Source organism: Leptopilina boulardi, unplaced genomic scaffold, assembly GCF_019393585.1.
Source record: "Leptopilina boulardi isolate dan_hultmark-lab unplaced genomic scaffold, ZJU_Lbou_2.1 LbouV2_235, whole genome shotgun sequence".
Lineage (NCBI taxonomy): Eukaryota > Metazoa > Arthropoda > Insecta > Hymenoptera > Figitidae > Leptopilina > Leptopilina boulardi.
Window position 1 is genome coordinate 114,979 of NW_026137791.1, and position 20,157 is coordinate 135,135.

The 20,157-nt window shown below is 27.6% G+C and overlaps 1 protein-coding gene across 1 annotated transcript; it reads left to right on the forward strand.

The window, feature by feature from the left end:
* The first annotated feature begins 13,458 nt into the window (after window positions 1-13,458).
* On the forward strand, window positions 13,459-14,598 carry LOC127280300 (cell surface glycoprotein 1-like). Its single transcript, XM_051303207.1, has one exon. The coding sequence runs from the start codon at window positions 13,459-13,461 to the stop codon at window positions 14,596-14,598; it is 1,140 nt and encodes a 379-aa protein (XP_051159164.1).
* Window positions 14,599-20,157: the final 5,559 nt, after the last annotated feature.

Genomic DNA, 20,157 nt, shown 5'->3' on the forward strand with positions numbered 1-20,157 from the left:
ATTAGTTATTTTTAAATAATTTTGGTCAAAGTACTCATTATTTAATCGTTGGTGAGATGTAAAATTAAAAAAAAAAATTTGCAGTTTATCATTTAATAATATCATTTTTGTACTCCCGAAGTCTCAAAAAAATATAAAGATATACCAAGAATAATAATAATAAATATTACTTACTTTCTACATCAATAACTTGGGCTGGAAAATTTTCTTCTCCCACATTGTAAATATAAATTCTCTTGAACGGATCGTCTTTCGAGAATTTCGAAGCATCAAAATCTTTGAGCTTATCTTCTTGTATCCACTCAATTTGCTTTGTGAGAAAATATTCAATTTTAATCATTTTTAACTTTATTTCTTAATAAACAATCTGAAAATAATGATTAATTAAACATTGAGTACAAAAATGGAAGATGGTAGATTCATATACATAATCGAATGTAAACTCGAAGTTATAGCATTGAGAACGTAACATAGAAGGGTATACTTGCTTGAAAAACGTAACCCTTGAAACAAAATAGATGGAGCTGCAGACGATTATTTTAGTTACTATTATCTCGAACTTTTTAATTTATAGTCTTTAAATTCAAATCAAATAATTAATAAATAAAAAATATTAAAAAGTTAAAAAAAAACTAAAGTCGACTGCGGAGCGGTAGATAGAATTGCCAATAATATAAAAAAAGTAGGAAGCAAAGTAAGAAGTAAAGTTGTGTAGTTTTACATGAGTGTAATTGAAAGATAAAGAGAGGCTATCCTTTCCAATTTAAGCAAAAAATTGCACTTGCACTTTTTGAAAAACTAATTAAAAACATGAAAAAAAAATTCTTAATGTGATAGCACCCTTAGGCCTAACGAGACAACAAAGATTTCCGTATGTGAAGATGTATACATACAATAACCGTACGACTACAGCTCCATCTTCTGATTAGATAATTAATTAAATGTTATTTTTAACAGAGACTACGCGTGTCTTTTATTAGTATTACCCACGTGGAAGTAAAATATAAATATAACTTAATTTAAATGTTTAAAAAATTAAAAATTTTTAACGATGTATTTTTTTATATCATCATCTAATTTTTTCTTCTTACTTTTTAGTTACTTTTCTCCATTAATTTTATTTCCTTTGAAATTAAAAAATTAATTGATGTAACTAATTTACGATTTGTCTTAAATAATTTTTTTTATTTTGCTTTTTTATACTTTTTTTTCATTCATCTTTCATTGTCTTTTGCGCTGTCAATCTGAAAAAAATTTTGCAATTGTCATCGAGGTTGCCGGAATTGGAGCATTTCTAGTTTTACCCCTTTCATAATGCTTGTCGCCTGGATTTTAATGCCACTACAGAGAGTAACTGGAAACACACACTGGTCCGTGTACTCGACATCAAGTGGAATCAATTTAACGACAATGTTATTGCTTCTTGCTGTGACAATTGCATGGTAAAATTATGGCACATTCCAGAGGGGGGACTGTCGAAAAATTAAAACCAATTGAATGGTATCATTGCAGAGTCACAAGAGACGACTGGCTTACATATAATGGCACCCGGTCGCCGAAAACGTCCTCTTTAGTTGGGGATTTCATCATCATCATCATCATCATCATCATCATCATCATCATCATCATCATCTCGTTATTGTCTGGGACATAAATTGTGTGTAGATAGGCTGTCAGCGTAATGGACAGACATCCCGATGTCATTTACAGAATGTCTCTCCAAATAGAGACGCAAGTTTTACTTACCACCACTTGCAAGGTATATTTATTAAAATTGTTTCAATCAAAAAATTCAATTTTTTTATTAAAAATTTAAGGGAGAATGCCTCATATACATTTCTACACTCAGTCACTCCATAAGTATTACTGACAGGAAATTATTTCACGCTGTACGAGATTGGAATGTGCCTTTCGACTAACACTGGGGCAGCTGCTTCCACTTGAATTATTACTATTATGATTATTAGACTGCTTGCTACTGGTTCACACACTTGGTGCTTGGCGCAATATCGTCAAGGTATAATATGTGATGGCGCGCGCTTTTAATGACGTGTAGGCTGGTTTTCGTTGAAGGTCTACTTTGCTTTTATGGAGTGTCTGCGTGGCTTCGAGAAGATTTGGAAAATTAAAAATTTGTAATTTATTCAGAAATATGTTTCTTTTGTATATACAAAAAAAATAAATTTTTAATTAAAAAAAGAAAATTTAAAAGAATAAATAAAATATAATGTTATGAAACATGTAATAAAATTTAGTAAAACAAATCCTTCCAATAAACCATTTTTTTTATTAATTTTTTTTACAAACCTAGTTAACACAGTCATATTAACTGTAACGAGTTAAAAATTATACAAATATTTCAAATAATATAAGTTTCAAAAACTCGTCTCTTTATAAAAACAAAAAACATTCACATTCTTTGAAGAGTGTAACTTAATATTTAAAATATAAATTTTTATAAAATTTTCGTCCTTATGAAATAATATTAACTTGAAAATATAAATGAAAAAAATGTCACTTGCAAATTTTGCAATTATTTCTTACAACTTATTAAAAAGGAAAGCAGTTTTTTCATAAAAAAAAAACAAAAAAAAGCACTTGGTTTATTTCATTTTATAAATGTTTTTTGGAAAACTAATTTTTTTGGACGAATGACCTTTAAAGTTGAAGCAAACATTTCCTGATTTTGACATTGTCTCACCCTGTTCTTGAGCAGTTTTACATTTCTGAAGCAATTTCTGCACCTTATTCCTTTTGATGTTACATTCATCTTCATTGATGCGCTTCCTCACCTCCATCCTGGTTTTCGATGAGACTTTCAGTTTAACATCTTTAATAAACTTTGACAAGAGCAAATACTTCATAAAAGAGTATTCAGTACTGAATTCTATACCAAACAAAAAGAATGTAGTAACATTGTCGTTGGCGATGATTTGCGGTAACTCCTTTGAAATAAAATTTTGGATTGTTTCTTCGCTGAACTTGAACAACTGTAACATAAAAAATTAAATTTTAATATTATAATTTATTTTTTAAGTGTGATTTTATAAAATTTTCTAAATTACTTAAAAAAATTTACTTACCCCCAGCTGTGACAATTCTCGGCAATGTATCAAAAAAGAATGCCTGTGCATATTTCTGAAGTCCATCTTCAGAAATCTACACAGTTTTACATACTCGACAGAATCCTCGGCCGGTATGACGTTTTTGTCAATTAATTGAGAGTCATTGTGAAAAGATTCTTCCGTCAATTTTTTTAAGATGTCCTTTGACAAAGTATAACATTCATTAAAAATGTTATTGTTATCCATTATCGAATTTACAATAGACTCCGACAGTTGAATGATATTGATTGCCATGTGACTCATTAGAATGGCATTTCTATTTTGAGTAACTTTACATCTCCATGAAAACATGTCCATGTAATTCTCAATTAACGTTTCGAATTGTTCCGATGTGTTTTCAAAAATCTCGAGATTTTGAAATTTCATTTTTTCCAACAATTTGTGTGTGAGGAACAGGAAATATTCGTTGATGTTTATTGAAAAATAGGGAAGAAATACTTTTTCGAGACATCTCCTTATAGTAAAATCGAAAAGGATTTTTTTCATGTTTCCATTTGTTTGCGGGTTGTCGACATCAATCTCGGCAAATATATTTTGAAACTCATCTTCATTGGCTTTGGACAATTTAAGGTATTCCTTGAATGTCTTCAATTCCTCATCAATGAATTTTTCTATATTTACGCCTTGTGGAAATACCTCTTCTTTTATTGATTTACAAACGTAAGGTTCGCCAGTACGTTTTATTGTTCCATAAATAGTAAATGTTCCATCGTCACAGATTTCGTAAATTGGTATAATATCGTCATCAAATTTTTTTTTTAACTTGCATATCATTTCCTTCTTTATCCATCGTTTTTGATTTTAAAATAATTAAAAGCTGTGAAGAATAATATTTTTAATAATTAAAAAAATTAAAAATTTATTGATTAAATTAAAAAAAAATTGCACATAATCATGGTGTTTAGCGACAAGGGAAAATCGGAAAAAAAACAGGAAAAAACCAGGAATTTTTAATCAATTTGAAACAGGGTGTCTAGCGACCCGGGATGACCCGGGAATTTGCCGGGATTTTAGTTTGACCGAGAAAAATCCGGGAATTTACAAAAATATTCGGGAATTTTAAAAAAGTTTCAATAATTCGTTAAAATATACAGAATATTTCAACTTAAGTCTACTATTTTTTCAACAATTTTCAATTTTTGATCCGAACTTAGTTAAGTTAACTTTTTAAATTTCGTCAAATAATTTTTTATTCATTTTTCAGGGGAAGAAACTTACGCATTTTTTTTATTTCTCTTTAGAGGTCGAATTTCGAGTTATGAATTGAAAAAAATTTTTTTTTAAACGTAGATCTATTTTAATTGGCCTATATAATTAGAAAAGTTTTTCAGTTTTTCTTCGACTTTTCAATAATGTTAACGAAAAACAAAATTTGTGAGCTTTTATTGAAAATATAACTATTTTTTATAAACGAATTAATTTCTTTTCAATTTGGATACTTTTTTCAAAATTATTTCGCTTTATATTTTAGTTGGAAATAATAACAATAATTTGTAAACTATTTTAAAATGGGCTTGATTTTTTTATAAAAAAATATTTTTTTAATAAAAATTTAGGTACAAATATTTTTTTCATTAACACTATTAAAAAGTCGAAGAATAACTAAATTTTTTTTCTCTTGGTGACATTTTTTTAAGTTTAAAATTATTTGTGTTATATAAGTAATTGAAAATAGGTCTACTTTAATAAAACAAAAATTTTGAAAATTCTTAATTTAAAATTTTGTTCGCTAATAAAAAATAAAAAATATGTACTCATACGTTTTTTCCTTGAAAAATAAAAAATAATGTGTTTCGTCAAATATAAATAGTTGATTGAATTAGTTTATCATCGATTTATTAGTTCACAAAACAAATTATATTCTAAAATTGGATTAGTAAAATTATTTACTAATTTGAATAATTGACTATTTGCTTTAGAATTAGTTATCGTTGCTAATAATTAGAAAAATTTTACTACATAATTTTAAAGCAAAAAGTGAGTCACTAATTCAAATTAGTTAAAATTTTTCCCTAATTCAAATTTAGAGAGTATATTATACCTTCCTGCTATGCAGACTTTTAATATCTTTCACATTTTAATTCCAAATTTAAATGTAGATTGAAGTATTGGTGATTAATTAGTTTATAAAACAAATTATATTATATCTTTCTAAATAATAAATCATTAGCCTATTGATAATATAATAGTAAAGCTATTAATCACAAAAAAAATAAATTCGGGAAAAATTTGTTTTAAGATCCGGGAAATCCGGGAATTTGGAAATCAGGTTTCTCTAGACACCCTGAATCAAATGCTGCAATTTGTCTTGAAATAATTTTTAAAAAATAGTTATTTATGATACAAGTGCGTAAAGTGAGTGATTATATGAGTGCGATGTTTGCAGCACGACCCGTAGCCGAGTGATGCAAACCGCACGAATTTAATCAACTTTACGCACGTGTATCATACAATGTTTTTTGCAACACAAAACTCTTAAGAAAAACAGCCCAGGAACTTGAATTTTGAAAATATGTGCTTTAGAATTTTAATGAACCTTCAGAAATGAATATTATAATTTTTATTTTTTTTTTGGGACGCATGATTATTCCCTTCATTAGAGTTTTTAGAATTTTTGCGGTGTCAAATTAAAAAACTCAGAATTTACACTTGGCTGAACTGCAATAGTTGGGCTTTTATTTTAAGAGAACTTTAATCCCATGAAATTAGTGTTTAAAGAATATTTATGTAGGTTATTTTTCATTTAATCATATTACAGTATATAAGTATTTCAATGTAGGAAAAATGTGAAAGTATAAAAAAGGTAGTTGAATGACTTTTGAATATTATAAATTTTAATAAAATAAAAATGTTGGTTAAAATTTTTTTTTAAATATCTGAATTTTGATAAACATAATTATAATTTAAAGGATTTTGCAAAAATTAGAATTTTTATTTCATAACATATATACGTTCTTGAATTTTGATGTACCGTAATGTATATGTAGGGGAATAATAATTGAATATAATTTATGTTTAATATAATTGCCTTGTAACTTTATCTTTATGCAATCTATTTTATATTTCGATGAATTTTTATTTAATTAAATTTTTATTTTACTAAACTTGTAGTTCGCAGAATATTTGATTAACATAATTGCTAAAAAGCTGAATCCCCACTAGTACAAATTATTATTTAGTTAACTTTTATTAATGAGAATATTTATTTATAATAATTATTAATTAATAGAATGTTACATTTTTTTATATCGATTATCAATATAATTATTTTGAAGAAATTTTCAATAGGAGACATTTCACTCGGTAGATATAGGGTTTAGCACAATTTATGATAAACAGAATTTTTATTTGAGTTAAATTGTTGAGTATATAGTTTTTATTTAAGGAAAATCAAATATAAATAATTTTCTAATAAGAAAAATTTCCAGGTAAAAGATTTTTTACCCATAAAAATATATACATTGACGAATTTTGGTATGGTCCAATATCAATTATGAGGACCTTCTTTTAACATACTTTAAATATAACCGAATACGTAGATAGGCAAATTGTCAATTTCAGGAATTGCCATTTGATCAACTTCGTTTAGTCATTAGAGTTTCAACTCTATATGCTAGTGATATTGGGTTGTATTGGCGCCACATGTTATTTCTACAGTGTGGACAGAAATAAGTGCGCGAAATTTAAATCTAAACAAACAACAGCAAAATAATTGAAAGGTAAGTGTATGCAAGAATAAAAGTTTAATTATTCATTATATCACATATATTCATTATATAATGTCTCAATGAATTATTTATTATTTAATTAATAACTTATAAAAACCTGTAATTATGTTATAAATTTATTCATAATGTCCATAATAATAACTATTATGAATCTCGACAGATGACGCTGTAATGTCGATTTATATATGTTTTATTTAATAAATTCTTTATTTACAATCAACAGTTACCAATTTATTAGTTGTTAAATAAAAAACAGTGTCCTTTATTTAAAACAAATTCTATAATTTTTTGCAAAAAACAAAATATTACTTATAAATTGTTCATAATTTTTTTTTATGTATTTAAAACAAATAATATTTAATTTATGTAATTAATAATTTTGCGAAACAAATAAAAACCTGTTCTTTAATAAGTATAAATTAATTTTTTTTATATTTATTATATTAATTATTAATTATTATTTTTATTTGAAAAAGACTGTCATAAAATTTGTTTATTTAACAATCATTTATAATAATACTTCCTGATTATAATCTGTTTTTAATAATAATACTAATAAATAAATTTATAATAAATATTATATCTAATAAATAGTTTAATAAAAATTTATTAAATTTGAATCAAATAATCATTTTTTTGACTATTATATAACTCAATTTTTCAAAGATAAAGGAAATATTGAAAATAATTGAATATTACAAAGAGGTAATAGAAGTTATTCATCAATTCTTAAAAACAAATCGTTTTATCAATATCAAGGAAAAAATTAAAACATCTACTTGGAAATAAGCGAAAAATCAAGAAAAAGAAAATTTGTGATTACAAAATTTTATGATTACTCTGTTAAAAAAATAACTAAATTCTAATTTAAAATAACCAACATAAATTTTTATTACACAAGTTTAAAAAAAATGATTTTCAAATTTACATATTTCAACTAATAAAAATGAATTTGCCAGACAGAGACAACAAAAATTATATTAATTGTAAAATGTTGCTAATCAAGGATATTGAAAATTAATATTAATCTAAGATTGTTTTTTTTTTTTAATTTTTAAAAATATCAAAGAACAAAATGAAATAATTATTTAATAGTTATAAAAATAAAAAAAAATTATATTTTATTTGCACGATTTAAGTTAGCACATGGAATGAAAACGTTGATTATTATTATTATTATATAATATTTATATATTAGATATATATATATATATATTATGAATTACAATCTTTTTGTTAATTAGAAACAGTTAACAATTTGAAGTATTCATTTGATGCTTACAATTGGGTGCTTATCAAATAGAAAAAAATGTTTTAAATTTAAAAAACTTATTATTACATTGATAAAAATTCATTTCAAATTTAAATATTTTTGTAAAAATTACAGTTAAAGCTCTCAAAAGTGAGATCATTTATAGTTCTTTAAAGTCATAACTTTTTTGTAAAAATTATAGTAACAAAATCTTGAATTAACGGTAATAAATGAAATTTAGTTGTATTTTTATTTTGATAAACAAACAGTTTTTAAGAGTGTGGTTAAACAAAAAAAAATTAATTGTAATGACAAATTATTATTTTCTAAAAATTTTATGGTCAAAAAGTTTCAGTATATTAGGTTCGATTACTTGAAAATAATAGCTTCACTAGGGTGGTCCTTAAAAAACAAATTTTCGAATTTTAAAGTTCGTAACCCCTCATTTTGTTAAGCATGGAAAAATAAGAGACACGTATTTTTTTTTTTTTTTAAATTAATATTTAATGGTGCCTCATCGCACTTGAATTTTTACATGCATTTTGCATGGGGAAAAAACGTTTTTTCGTAGATTTGCTATGAAATGATGAAAAATGAATATTTTTTTATTGGACCACTTTGTTTTTCTTCATTTATGTTCAAAGAATAAGATCCAATAATTTATTTATGAATTTTTAATAACAAATATTTTTTAAACAGCCCCTAAAAACCCTCAAAAAATGCAAAATCAGGGAAAAATCGTTAAAAAATCTTTATTAATATTTTTTATAGTCTTTTTTGCAAGATTTTTTATTTACAAATTGAACAAATACTATTAATCGTATTTTTCAATAATTTGCAATTTGTTTAAACAATATATTGTTGTTACTGTAAAATTGTTGTTAAAAATATCTGGAAAATGATGTTTTTTTTAATTTTATAACTTTTATTGACATGAACTGCAATAAATAACAGTTTATTTAAAAAAATGTCAACAAAAATTGTTTAAACAAATTATTTTTGTTATTTTAAAACTAGTGTTTAAATGTATCTACAAAGTTGCTCTTCCCCCTTAATTTTGCAAGTAGTTCTGCTGTTTACAATTGCAATAGTATCTTAAATTTCAAACTTCATTTTCGACAATTGTTTAAACAATTTAATTTTTTAATCAATTAAATACTTTTATATTTTCTAAAATACATACAGTGCGAATTATTAACTGCGGCCCAGCCTAATTCTGACAGTATAGTTTTATTTATAATGTTGCAAGTCGATGTGCTACCTGAACAAACCCGTCTAAACTTGTCGTAGCACATCGACTTGCAACATTATAAATAAAACTATACTGTCAGAATTAGGCTGGGCCGCAGTTAATAATTCGCACTGTATGTATTTTAGAAAATATAAAAGTATTTAATTGATTAAAAAATTAAATTGTTTAAACAATTGTCGAAAATGAAGTTTGAAATTTAAGATACTATTGCAATTGTAAACAGCAGAACTACTTGCAAAATTAAGGGGGAAGAGCAACTTTGTAGATACATTTAAACACTAGTTTTAAAATAACAAAAATAATTTGTTTAAACAATTTTTGTTGACATTTTTTTAAATAAACTGTTATTTATTGCAGTTCATGTCAATAAAAGTTATAAAATTAAAAAAAACATCATTTTCCAGATATTTTTAACAACAATTTTACAGTAACAACAATATATTGTTTAAACAAATTGCAAATTATTGAAAAATACGATTAATAGTATTTGTTCAATTTGTAAATAAAAAATCTTGCAAAAAAGACTATAAAAATATTAATAAACATTTTTTAACGATTTTTCCCTGATTTTGCATTTTTTGAGGGTTTTTAGGGGCTGTTTAAAAAATATTTGTTATTAAAAATTCATAAATAAATTATTGGATCTTATTCTTTGAACATAAATGAAGAAAAACAAAGTGGTCCGAGAAAAAAATATTCATTTTTCATCATTTCATAGCAAATCTACGAAAAAACGTTTTTTCCCCATGCAAAATGCATGTAAAAATTCAAGTGCGATGAGGCACCATTAAATATTAATTAAAAAAAAAAAAAAAATACGTGTCTCTTATTTTTCCATGCTTAACAAAATGAGGGGTTACGAACTTTAAAATTCGAAAATTTGTTTTTTAAGGACCACCCTAAGCTTCACTTTAAATAAAAATATCTCTACAAACGCAACAGTTAAAGCTGTCAAATAGAGATCATTTGAAAGTTTATTTAATTTATCATTGAATGGATTAAAGTACAACGCTTTTAATGATATAGATATAAAATAATAGTTCTTGGAAATCACAAGATGTTTTAATGAAATTTACGATTTCGAAATCTTAAGAACAAATTTCTTTCAGATCTGACATTTTTACATATTTGAGTAAAAATCCTACGTTTTAATTTTGGCCCAAAACCACTTGAAAATAATAATCAATTATTGTTTAAAATTCTATAAAAATATTCTTACATGCTCTTTAAATTTCTCGAAGAAAATAAATTCCACAATTGTCATTTTTTTATTTATTTAAAAAAAACATCTATTTTTCAATGGAATTTAAAAAATCTACCGATGAAAAGGTTATACATTTTTTTGAATGTGTGGTTAAATGTCAAAACAAATAATGGAAACAACGATTTTGGAATTAATTTTCTTTGAAAAATTTAGAGACTATATGAGAATATTTTTATAGAATATAAAGCAATTACTGAATTTTTTCAATTGCTTTTGGTTCAGAATTAAAACGTAGGATTTTTACTCCAATATGTAAAAATTTCAGATCTGAAAGAAATTTATTCTCAAGATTTCGAAATTGTAAATTTCCTGAAAAAAAATCCTATGATTTTAAAAAACTATTATTTTATATCTATATCATTAAAAGCATTGTACTTTAATCCATTTGATGCTAAATTAAATAAATTTTTAAATGATCTCTATTTAACAGCTTTATTTGCAGTTTTTGTAGAGATACTTTTTATTTAAAGTGAAGCTAGTATTTTTAAACAATCCATTCTAATGTATTGAAACTTTTTGACTCCAGTGTATCAAGTAAATACTGATTATTTGTAAATATGTTTCGTTTAGTATTATAGTGTGTTAAATTCTACTTTACTTTGTAATAAAATGTTATCTTTGTTTATTTAACTAAAAATTTAATAAACTTTTAAAGGATCTCTCTTTGAGAGCTTCAACTGTAATTTTTACAAAATTATATTAATTTTAAGTGATATGAATATTTAAAAAATGTATTCAAATTTTAAGAATTCTGAGTAAAAAATGAATTGTAAAATAGACATAACATGTGTACGTCCGCATGAAATGGTACCACTCTTTCGAACATTTTGGATGTCAGAGTTTAATGTTTTAATTAGTTTAAAAAATTGTTTTTTCTTTGATTAAAAATAAACTCGCATTATGGAAGTATAATCTGTTCTGCACATAGGGCAGATTCTGTCAGGCATTTCAGAATATGGGACTTTGCAGCTTTCGCAAATGTTCACATGGCCACAGGGTACAAAGCAATATTCTGTTGGTAGTTCACGGCAAATGCAGCATTTGTTTAAATCGGGCTCATTATTTTGGTTCGTCGAGAGTAGTTAAGCTAGGGGGGTTCTGGCGCACTTACCGACAGTCGGTAATGTAGGAATCTACTTTACCGACCGAGTTAGTTCCGGCTGCCACCGCTAGATGGCGCCACCGGCCAATTCAACCCCCCTTGGCGGGAAATTTGAATTTTTAAAAGTTTAATTTAAAGTGGCTTGGTGTTCTACTTTACCGACCGAGTTAGTTCCGGCTGCCACCGCTAGATGGCGCCACCGGTCAATTCAAACCCTCTTGGCGGAAAATTTGAATTTTTAAAAGTGGCTTGGCATTTTACCGGACAATTCAAACCCCCTTGGTGGGAAATTTGAATTTTTAAAAGTGGCTTGGCATTTTACCGACCAATTCAACCCCCCTTGGCGGGAAATTTGAATTTTTAAAAGTTTAATTTAAAGTGGCTTGGCATTTTACCGGCAAAATCAACCCCTCTTGGCGGGAAATTTGAATTTTTAAACTTTTGTGTTCAAGTGGCTTGGTGTTCTACATTACCGACCGAGTTAGTTCCAGCTGCCACCGCAAGATGGCGTTATTTTATTTTTACGCTAAATTAAAAATTATTTTTTTTCTATTAATTTAAAGTGGGGGTTTTTAAATTTCCCGCTTAAATTACCGACCGAGTTAGTTTCAGCTGCCACCGCAAGATGGCGCTATTTTATTTTTACGCTAAATTTGAAATTATTTTTTTCTAATAATTTAAATTCGTTTGGAGTGGGAGTTTTAAATTTCCCGCTCAAATTACCGACCGAGTTTTGGCTGCCACTGCAAGATGGCGCTAATTTAATTTATTTTTTTTTAATCAAGTTAAAAAGGCTTGATGAGAATAATATAATTTTATAGGAAAAGTTGAAATCCATTGGAGGACGGAGACTTCACAACTGTAGTAGTGGGTGTGCTTCACAAAATGGTGTAATGTTAGTTTACTTTGTTCTTTAAATGGTGCTTCGTAATTATTGGCTGCAGCTAGATATACTTTTAGACTGTTGCGCCACCTCACTTTGCGGAAGGTGATTAATTTCTACCTTCTCTAGGTGGGTTATCCCCACTCCAACTCTTTTGATTCTCCATCTTCAAATTGTGCGCAACATGTGTAAAATATCTTTCTTTGAAAACGTGCCTTCGATATAGAAACATACAAAAATTTCTTTTTTTTCAATCATTTTTCATTAAATTAAATTTTTAAATATGGTAAGTAAAAAAAAATATCCAGGAAAATTTTCTTTTCTAATATTTATATATATATATAAATAAAGTTTAAATTAAATTTATAGAGTGGACATAATAATCGAGTCACGTGCACGTGTTGCTGTTGCTTCTGCAGATTCATATATTCAGAGAGAAATAATATTCCGATGGACTCATTATCAACTAATTTAATTGCATGTGAAAATCGTTTTATGCAGGTACATTTTTGATATTTTTTTAATTTTCTTTTATTATATTTATTAAATATATTAATGATTACATAACCTTAACTTTATGTTTACATTATATTTCTTACATAACCTTAACTTCATTTTACAATATATTAATTTAATCTTTTTTTTTCGTATTTTACTGAAAGAATGTACTTTTAATTAATTTTTATATACATATATATAAGTACATGTAAATTAAATGAATATTTATATCTATAATAAATAAATTAAATTTAAAAAAATTCTACGTTATAGACACCCAATCCTCATTGGCATCAGACAGAAAATCGAGAGACTCTAAGAAGAATAGATAATATTGTCAACGAGAGATTAAGAATGACATCATCTAATAATCGAACACAAACATTTTGTCAAACACCAGCACAATGTGTTCCTAGACAACCATCGTTTCCAAGGCAAACAGAACAGTCAATACGTCCAATGGTTTCAGTACATCCATTAATCTCTGGACGTTTTCCAGTACCAACGTATCCTAGACATCGACCAGTATCTACACATCCTGTGATTTTTTCTCAATCCGTTTCTCGACAGCCAACGTTTCCTGGACATAAAGTTGTCTCCAAACTGCCAACAGTTTCTGAAAATACATCAATTCTTAGTTCACCAACAATTCCTATTCAACCAACCGTTCCTAAGCCACCAACGCTTCCTATGCAGCCTACAATATCGAAAAATCTTACAGTTCCTACTAATCCAACAGTTTCCGAGAATACAAAGTCAAATACTTTATTGAATTCAATTCCCTCTGTGCAAGCAACTTCTCCAAAGTCAACGGCAGGTAACCGAAAACGAACAACTAGATGGGACATTGATTCACAAGAACAGTTAAAAAAATCTATTATTACTATATCACCTCCTACAGAGAATCCAATCGAACCTTACACTCCCACTTCAATAGAAACATATTTTTATACCCCTACACCAAAGTTGCAACTTGAATCACAATTTAAACCTTCTTCCGGAAAAGCTGATTCCACGAGTGACTCTTCCTCGACTGACTCTTCCTCAAGTGATACTGATTCTTCTTCAAGTAATACTGATTCTTCAAACGGGCCTTCTAAAGAAATTGTGACAAATAATTTGACTGAACCAACTCCAAGTCCTTTAAAAAAAAAAATTGAGAAAAACTCAATTAGTTCAATGCCTTCTCCAAAAAAAAGCAAAAATAATTCAAGGAAGTCGAGATCTGGAAAAATCATTAAGAATAATTTAACTGATCCAACTCCGGGAACTTCTGAAATAAACACCAAACATTTAATGAAAATGTCAACTGAAGATTCTTCTACGTCCTTGGAAGATATAAAAAAATTAAAAAATCAACCTTTTGATCCTCGGGAAGAAGCAGTAAGACTTGATAATATTTGTGCAAGAAAACCAACTAGACCACGCAAAACCAGTTCAAAAAAAAAATCAGATAACTCTGACCCATCAGTGTCGAAAAAAAAAGATGAGTGACGTATTGAAAATTATACTTCTTTAATTAAAAAAAAAAAAAAAAACTTTTATGTGCGGGACTGTTCGTTAATCAGTCGATTTAAAAAAATGTTATGTTTACAGCAAAAAAGTTTGTTGCGTTTCATCGTAATTAAAAAATACTTTTTATGTGTTTGACTGTTCGTTAATCAGTCACTTAAAAATTTCTTCTTTATATTTAGTGTGTGCGACTGTTCGTTTATCAGTCGATTTAAAAAAAATGTTTTACTTACAACAAAAAGTGATTTTTGCGTTTCAGCGCAATTAAAAAAAAACTTTTTTATGTGTTTGACTGTTCGTTAATCAGTCACTTAAAAATTTCTTCTTTATATTTAGTGTGTGCGACTGTTCGTTAATCAGTCAATTAAATTTTTTTTAAATTTAGTGTGTGACTGTTCGTTTATCAGTCGATTTAAAAAAAAATGTTTTGTTTACAGCAAAAAAGTTTGTTGCGTTTCATCGTAATTAAAAAATACTTTTTATGTGTTTGACTGTTCGTTAATCAGTCACTTAAAATTTTTTTCTTTATATTTAGTGTGTGCGACTGTTCGTTAATCAGTCGATTTAAAAAAATGTTTTATTTACAACAAAAAGTGATTTTTGCGTTTCAGCGCAATTAAAAAAAAAAATACTTTTTATGTATGTTTTCGTTAAAAACTAAAATTTAAAAGTTTTATAAAATTTGGTTTATGTGAGATTTTCTTCGTAGGTCATGCAATTTAGCAAAAAAAATAGTTTTGTTTACAACAAAAAGAGAGATGGCTACACTTTCAGCGCAATTTAAAAAAAAAAGTATTTTTATCTGTGATTCATTAATTAATCACATAATTTAAAAAGAAAAGTCAATGTTACATTTAGTGTGTAAATTGCTTTTCAAATGATTTAATAAAGCAAATGTTACATGTTTAGAGTGTTTATCATTATTATTATTATTTGTTATTTGTTACCTTTCTTAATTCAATATACAACTATTTCTTAACCATTTTAAAATTGAATACAAATTATAGTAATTTAAAAACTGACTAGATGTTAATAATATTAATAATAATATAAATCTAATTTATTACATTAATAAAAAAATTCATTACAATAATTAAACTATTTAATATAATATTATAAATTATTTAAATAATTAAATTGGATTGTACTTGAATTCTATAGAATTTCATAATTTATTTAATTTAAAAAAAGGTTTAGTTTTAAGAAATTGTCGATCGAGAGAAGCTGATGGCGTATGAGAGAGAGAGAGAGAGAGAAGATTGACACATAGTGGGGACGCGTGGTGGGGACCGCCGTGGTGGGGATCGCTGGTATACAGTGAAGCCCGCCAGCCACCAGAGTCATTCATTCTTTCAGCTTCCAACAATTCAGATCAAAATAAATTTCTCCTTTCAGCTTTCTTTTTTTTCAGTTTTCATATTTAATTTGTCTAATATTTCTCATAAGCGTTTTTATCACATAAGTATATTTTTAGCAATTTAAATTTTCTTTTATAATTTTTAAAAATGGATACCCCTCATAACACAAAAAATGAAGAGGATGAGGACCATCCAATTATCGATATCTATGATGAGGTTCCTATAAATAATGATGAAGTCACCATCGTGGACGACAATAATGACAGTCAGGCAGACACAATTATTATAAGTGACTCTGACTCAATTATTATAAATGACTCTGACTCACAGTCAGATGTCTCCCATAATTCTGATAATGATTCAGACTGCTTAATAATAGACGTTGACCCAGAAGAGGTTAGTTTTCAAAATCAAATTTAAAATTCTCGTAAATTATGATTTATAAAAGAATATGTACATATTTTTTTCTTGTTCTAGATGTTAGAGCTTTTAGAAGAACTGCCACCAATTGAAGAGATGTACAATGTTATTGATGTAGATTTCAATGTAAATTTTGTTGTAGACTTTTTAAGACCTGCTACACCTTCTCCAAACATGTTACCAAATTGTGAAAACTAAATTTTATATGTGAAAATAGAGAAATTTTTTAATATTATTAGAGTATCAAATTTTTTCTATTCAAAGCCGAAAATATTTTGTATTTCACACCAATTTTGGTATACACCTGCGCCTGCGCATATAAGGTTGAGCGTTAAATCTGCGCGCGCATTATACGAGCGTCTTGAATTTATTGAAGGGGGCGGGTCATATTTGCGTGCGCATCACAATATGTGGTGGGGTTTATAAAAAAAGTGGGGTACCGATAATATAAGGCGATGCCGAGCCACTGGAGTCATTCTTTTTTTCAGGACTCCCTAGTATTAATAATTATAGACTTCTCACTCATTTACAGTACTTTTATTGCAGGTATTTCTAGTTTTAACTTTTTTCAAGTTTTTTTTTCCATTTAGCATTTTTATTTATAATTCTATTTTTAGCTATTACAGGGTTACTTTTTTAATTTCAGAGTTTTTTATCCTGTCTTTTATTTTAAAAAAATGGATCTCGAAAAAGTTAATGCAGTTGGTCGATTTGAAGGTTACCTGCCTACAAAACCTCTCGCAGAAATGACTAAAAATGGTCTTTATTATATCACCAAAATGAAGAAGGTTCAAACCAAATACGGACCGAGAATAATTGTTGAAGTAAATGCAGATTTTATAACATATTTACCATCGAGATTCGCCAAGCATTTTGACGATGAACCAAGCTCGCTGGAAATGATGCAGGAAGCAGCAATAGCCAAGCAGCTTCAAATGAAATATGTCGGAGGAACTTACAATATCGTTGAATTTCAATTTGTAAAATAAAAATTGTAAAATAAATGTATGTATATAAAAAAAAAATGTTGAAAAATACAGAAAAATTTTATCTATAAAATTGGTTTTTAATTTTCTTTCCTCTCCCTAGTAGAAGTTAAGTAGTAGAATAAGTTTATTTTCAGGTATTGTAAAATAATGTTTAATTTATTAAAAAAAAAGGTTTAAAATTAAAAAACAACATATTTTGAATTCAATGTTATTAATGTTTATTTTTTTAGAAACGTTTAAAAACTATTTACAAAAATGATTTATAATTTTCATAAAAACATTTTAACGTAGAATCAACTTCATCAGTTTCTTTAACAATACTACTTATATATTGGTTTGGAGGATCCAAAAACCAATCGCGAAGAATCTTTACATTTTTTACAGCACAATTATCATTATAAAGAGTATGATGCGTACATGTTAACAAATCACTTTTAATTTTTTTCAACGATGGACATTCAAAATCTTCTAAATTTTGTACATTTTGTATATATTTCTCAAGCCATGTCTTCTTTTCTAATCCTTTTACATAGATGATACTAGCGCCTCGTAATACATCTTGTAGAATGGGACGAAGTTCATCGTAAGAGACGTCTCCAGCTGTCCAATCTATTCCATGGTAATTGTGTGTTAACCAGCGATTTTCACTTTTATAGCGTCCTGGCAATGAATTCCACGTACAAGGTGATTCAAATAGGTAGACAAGTGGTTGAGCATCTGATTGAAGAGGAAGTATTGCCAACTCTTTGAAAATAAAATCGTTGTAGGGTCTTTTAAATCCTTGAACGTCCACAATGAACTCCATGTTGAAACAGAAATGAATTTTTGACTGAAAACTACTGCATTTATACCGAATTATACCCCCACCACTTTACCCCCACTCCTCTACAGCAACTTCTTGACGACGCCGCTGATTGGTTTATATTGTACAACGCGGTCATGAATAATGAGGCAATATGCAGTGGTCTCAGCTGGCATATTATTTCCTGATTCAAATTCTAAACGTACATCTACTGATGCTTGTTTAATAAACTCATTTTGTTTTGAACAATCAATAACAATTAGAGGAAATAGTTGTTTAAAAATAGCCCTTGTTAAAATAGGTTCTGAGTCTTTTCCATAGTAAGATGTTTGAAAATTAGCATACATTTCATAAAGAAGAGCATACTGATTTTGATCAAAGTTTAGATTTAAATTTCCATAAGGGTAATATTGTGAATTTAAAAATAGTTTAACATTTGTAATGTTACAATGATCAAAATGACAGGCATATTTTTTTCGTTTATCTTTTCTTGCTGTTTGAAATCCTACAATTACATATCGTGGTTTCTCCAATTGTGTTGATGTTTTTATTTGCCATAGGACTTTTGAACTTGTTGGAACTAACGGATACTCGTACATTTCCCATGATCGAAAACTTATTGAAATTAAAGGATCTTTTTCAATGAATTTTAATAATTTTATTTTATTATTATCAGCTGGTAAAACGTATGGTACCATCCATTCTAGTTTATTGATGAAAATTTTAAATTCTTCATCAGCTCCTTGTCCTGTTTGAATTATGGCATTAGTGTCATTACGTGCTCTTGTTAAAATAAGTTCATGTTTAGCGTTCATAAGAATTTTCTTATAATCCTCAGCAAAACCAAAAATCATGCCAAGTGGTATTGTAACATCAAAATATCCATTTTCTAAAGTAATTCTTGCATCAGCTGAAATTTTTGAAAACCCTGCATTCTCACTTAGATTTAGCTGAGGTGGAGTTAGAGATACTAAATTTTTCATTATAGTTGTATGTCCAACGTATTTGCATCGATCAATCTCGATACCATTTAATTCATAGCGAATTTCATCAAATAAAAAACATATTGCATTGCTAGACAAGTGCACGTTTTCTGTAACGGCAATACCATCATTTTTAGTCAATTTCCCAAATATGTGCAATGAACTTTTACTCGGTAGAATACATAAATCTTGATGTTGAACTGCAATTCGAATTTCATCACTATTGTTAAAAGAGGATGAAGCATACGGTTGATGAGCATGAATTTCATAATGAGCAATGGACTCATCAAAATTCACTGCTGCTGGAATGTTGAGAATTTCGTCCATTTTTGTTGCAACAACACCCAAAAAATATATAAATTATTTGTCTTGGCGTTTTCCTTGAGGTATAACTTTTAGACCTAGTTTTTTCAGGAACAGGCGATTCGGAGGTGTTAACACCTTGTGAGACAAATTTAAACTGATTTGTCTTTGACATGTTGGTTGACTTTTATAGTTTCCACCAACTTTTTGATTATATACAATTCCCATTACATTGACTTTATGTGCAATCGGATAGTTATAGTTTCTCCTCGAAAATTAATCAAATCACCGTCCTGATCGACAATGCGGAGTTGAATATTATGTATTGTCTTGACAACAATCGGAAGGTAAATGACGTGTGCTGGCACTTCCACAATCTTATATCCTGGTGGAACGCTAGGGAAGAATTCATGGATGGTGTGGGCTTTTTGATTATTTATATACGCTCCAGATGTAATGCTACACTCAACTCTGACTGAATTTACCTTGAGAATTGCTACCGGTAAATCAGAGATGTGTGTTTCATTAGGTGATAATTTCCGCGGCATAAATCCCAATAATTTACCAATTGAATCTTTATGTTTAAAATCAATTGGTAAATTTGATTCAACTAAACAGCGTAATGTATTGTTATTAGGTTTTATACTAATAACAGTTCCAAGTTTCACAGAATCTTTTATACATGT

What these genes read in the sequence shown, in the direction of transcription:
- LOC127280300 (XM_051303207.1), top strand. Translation starts at nt 13,459, where the DNA reads ATGACATCATCTAATAATCGAACACAAACATTTTGTCAAACACCAGCA.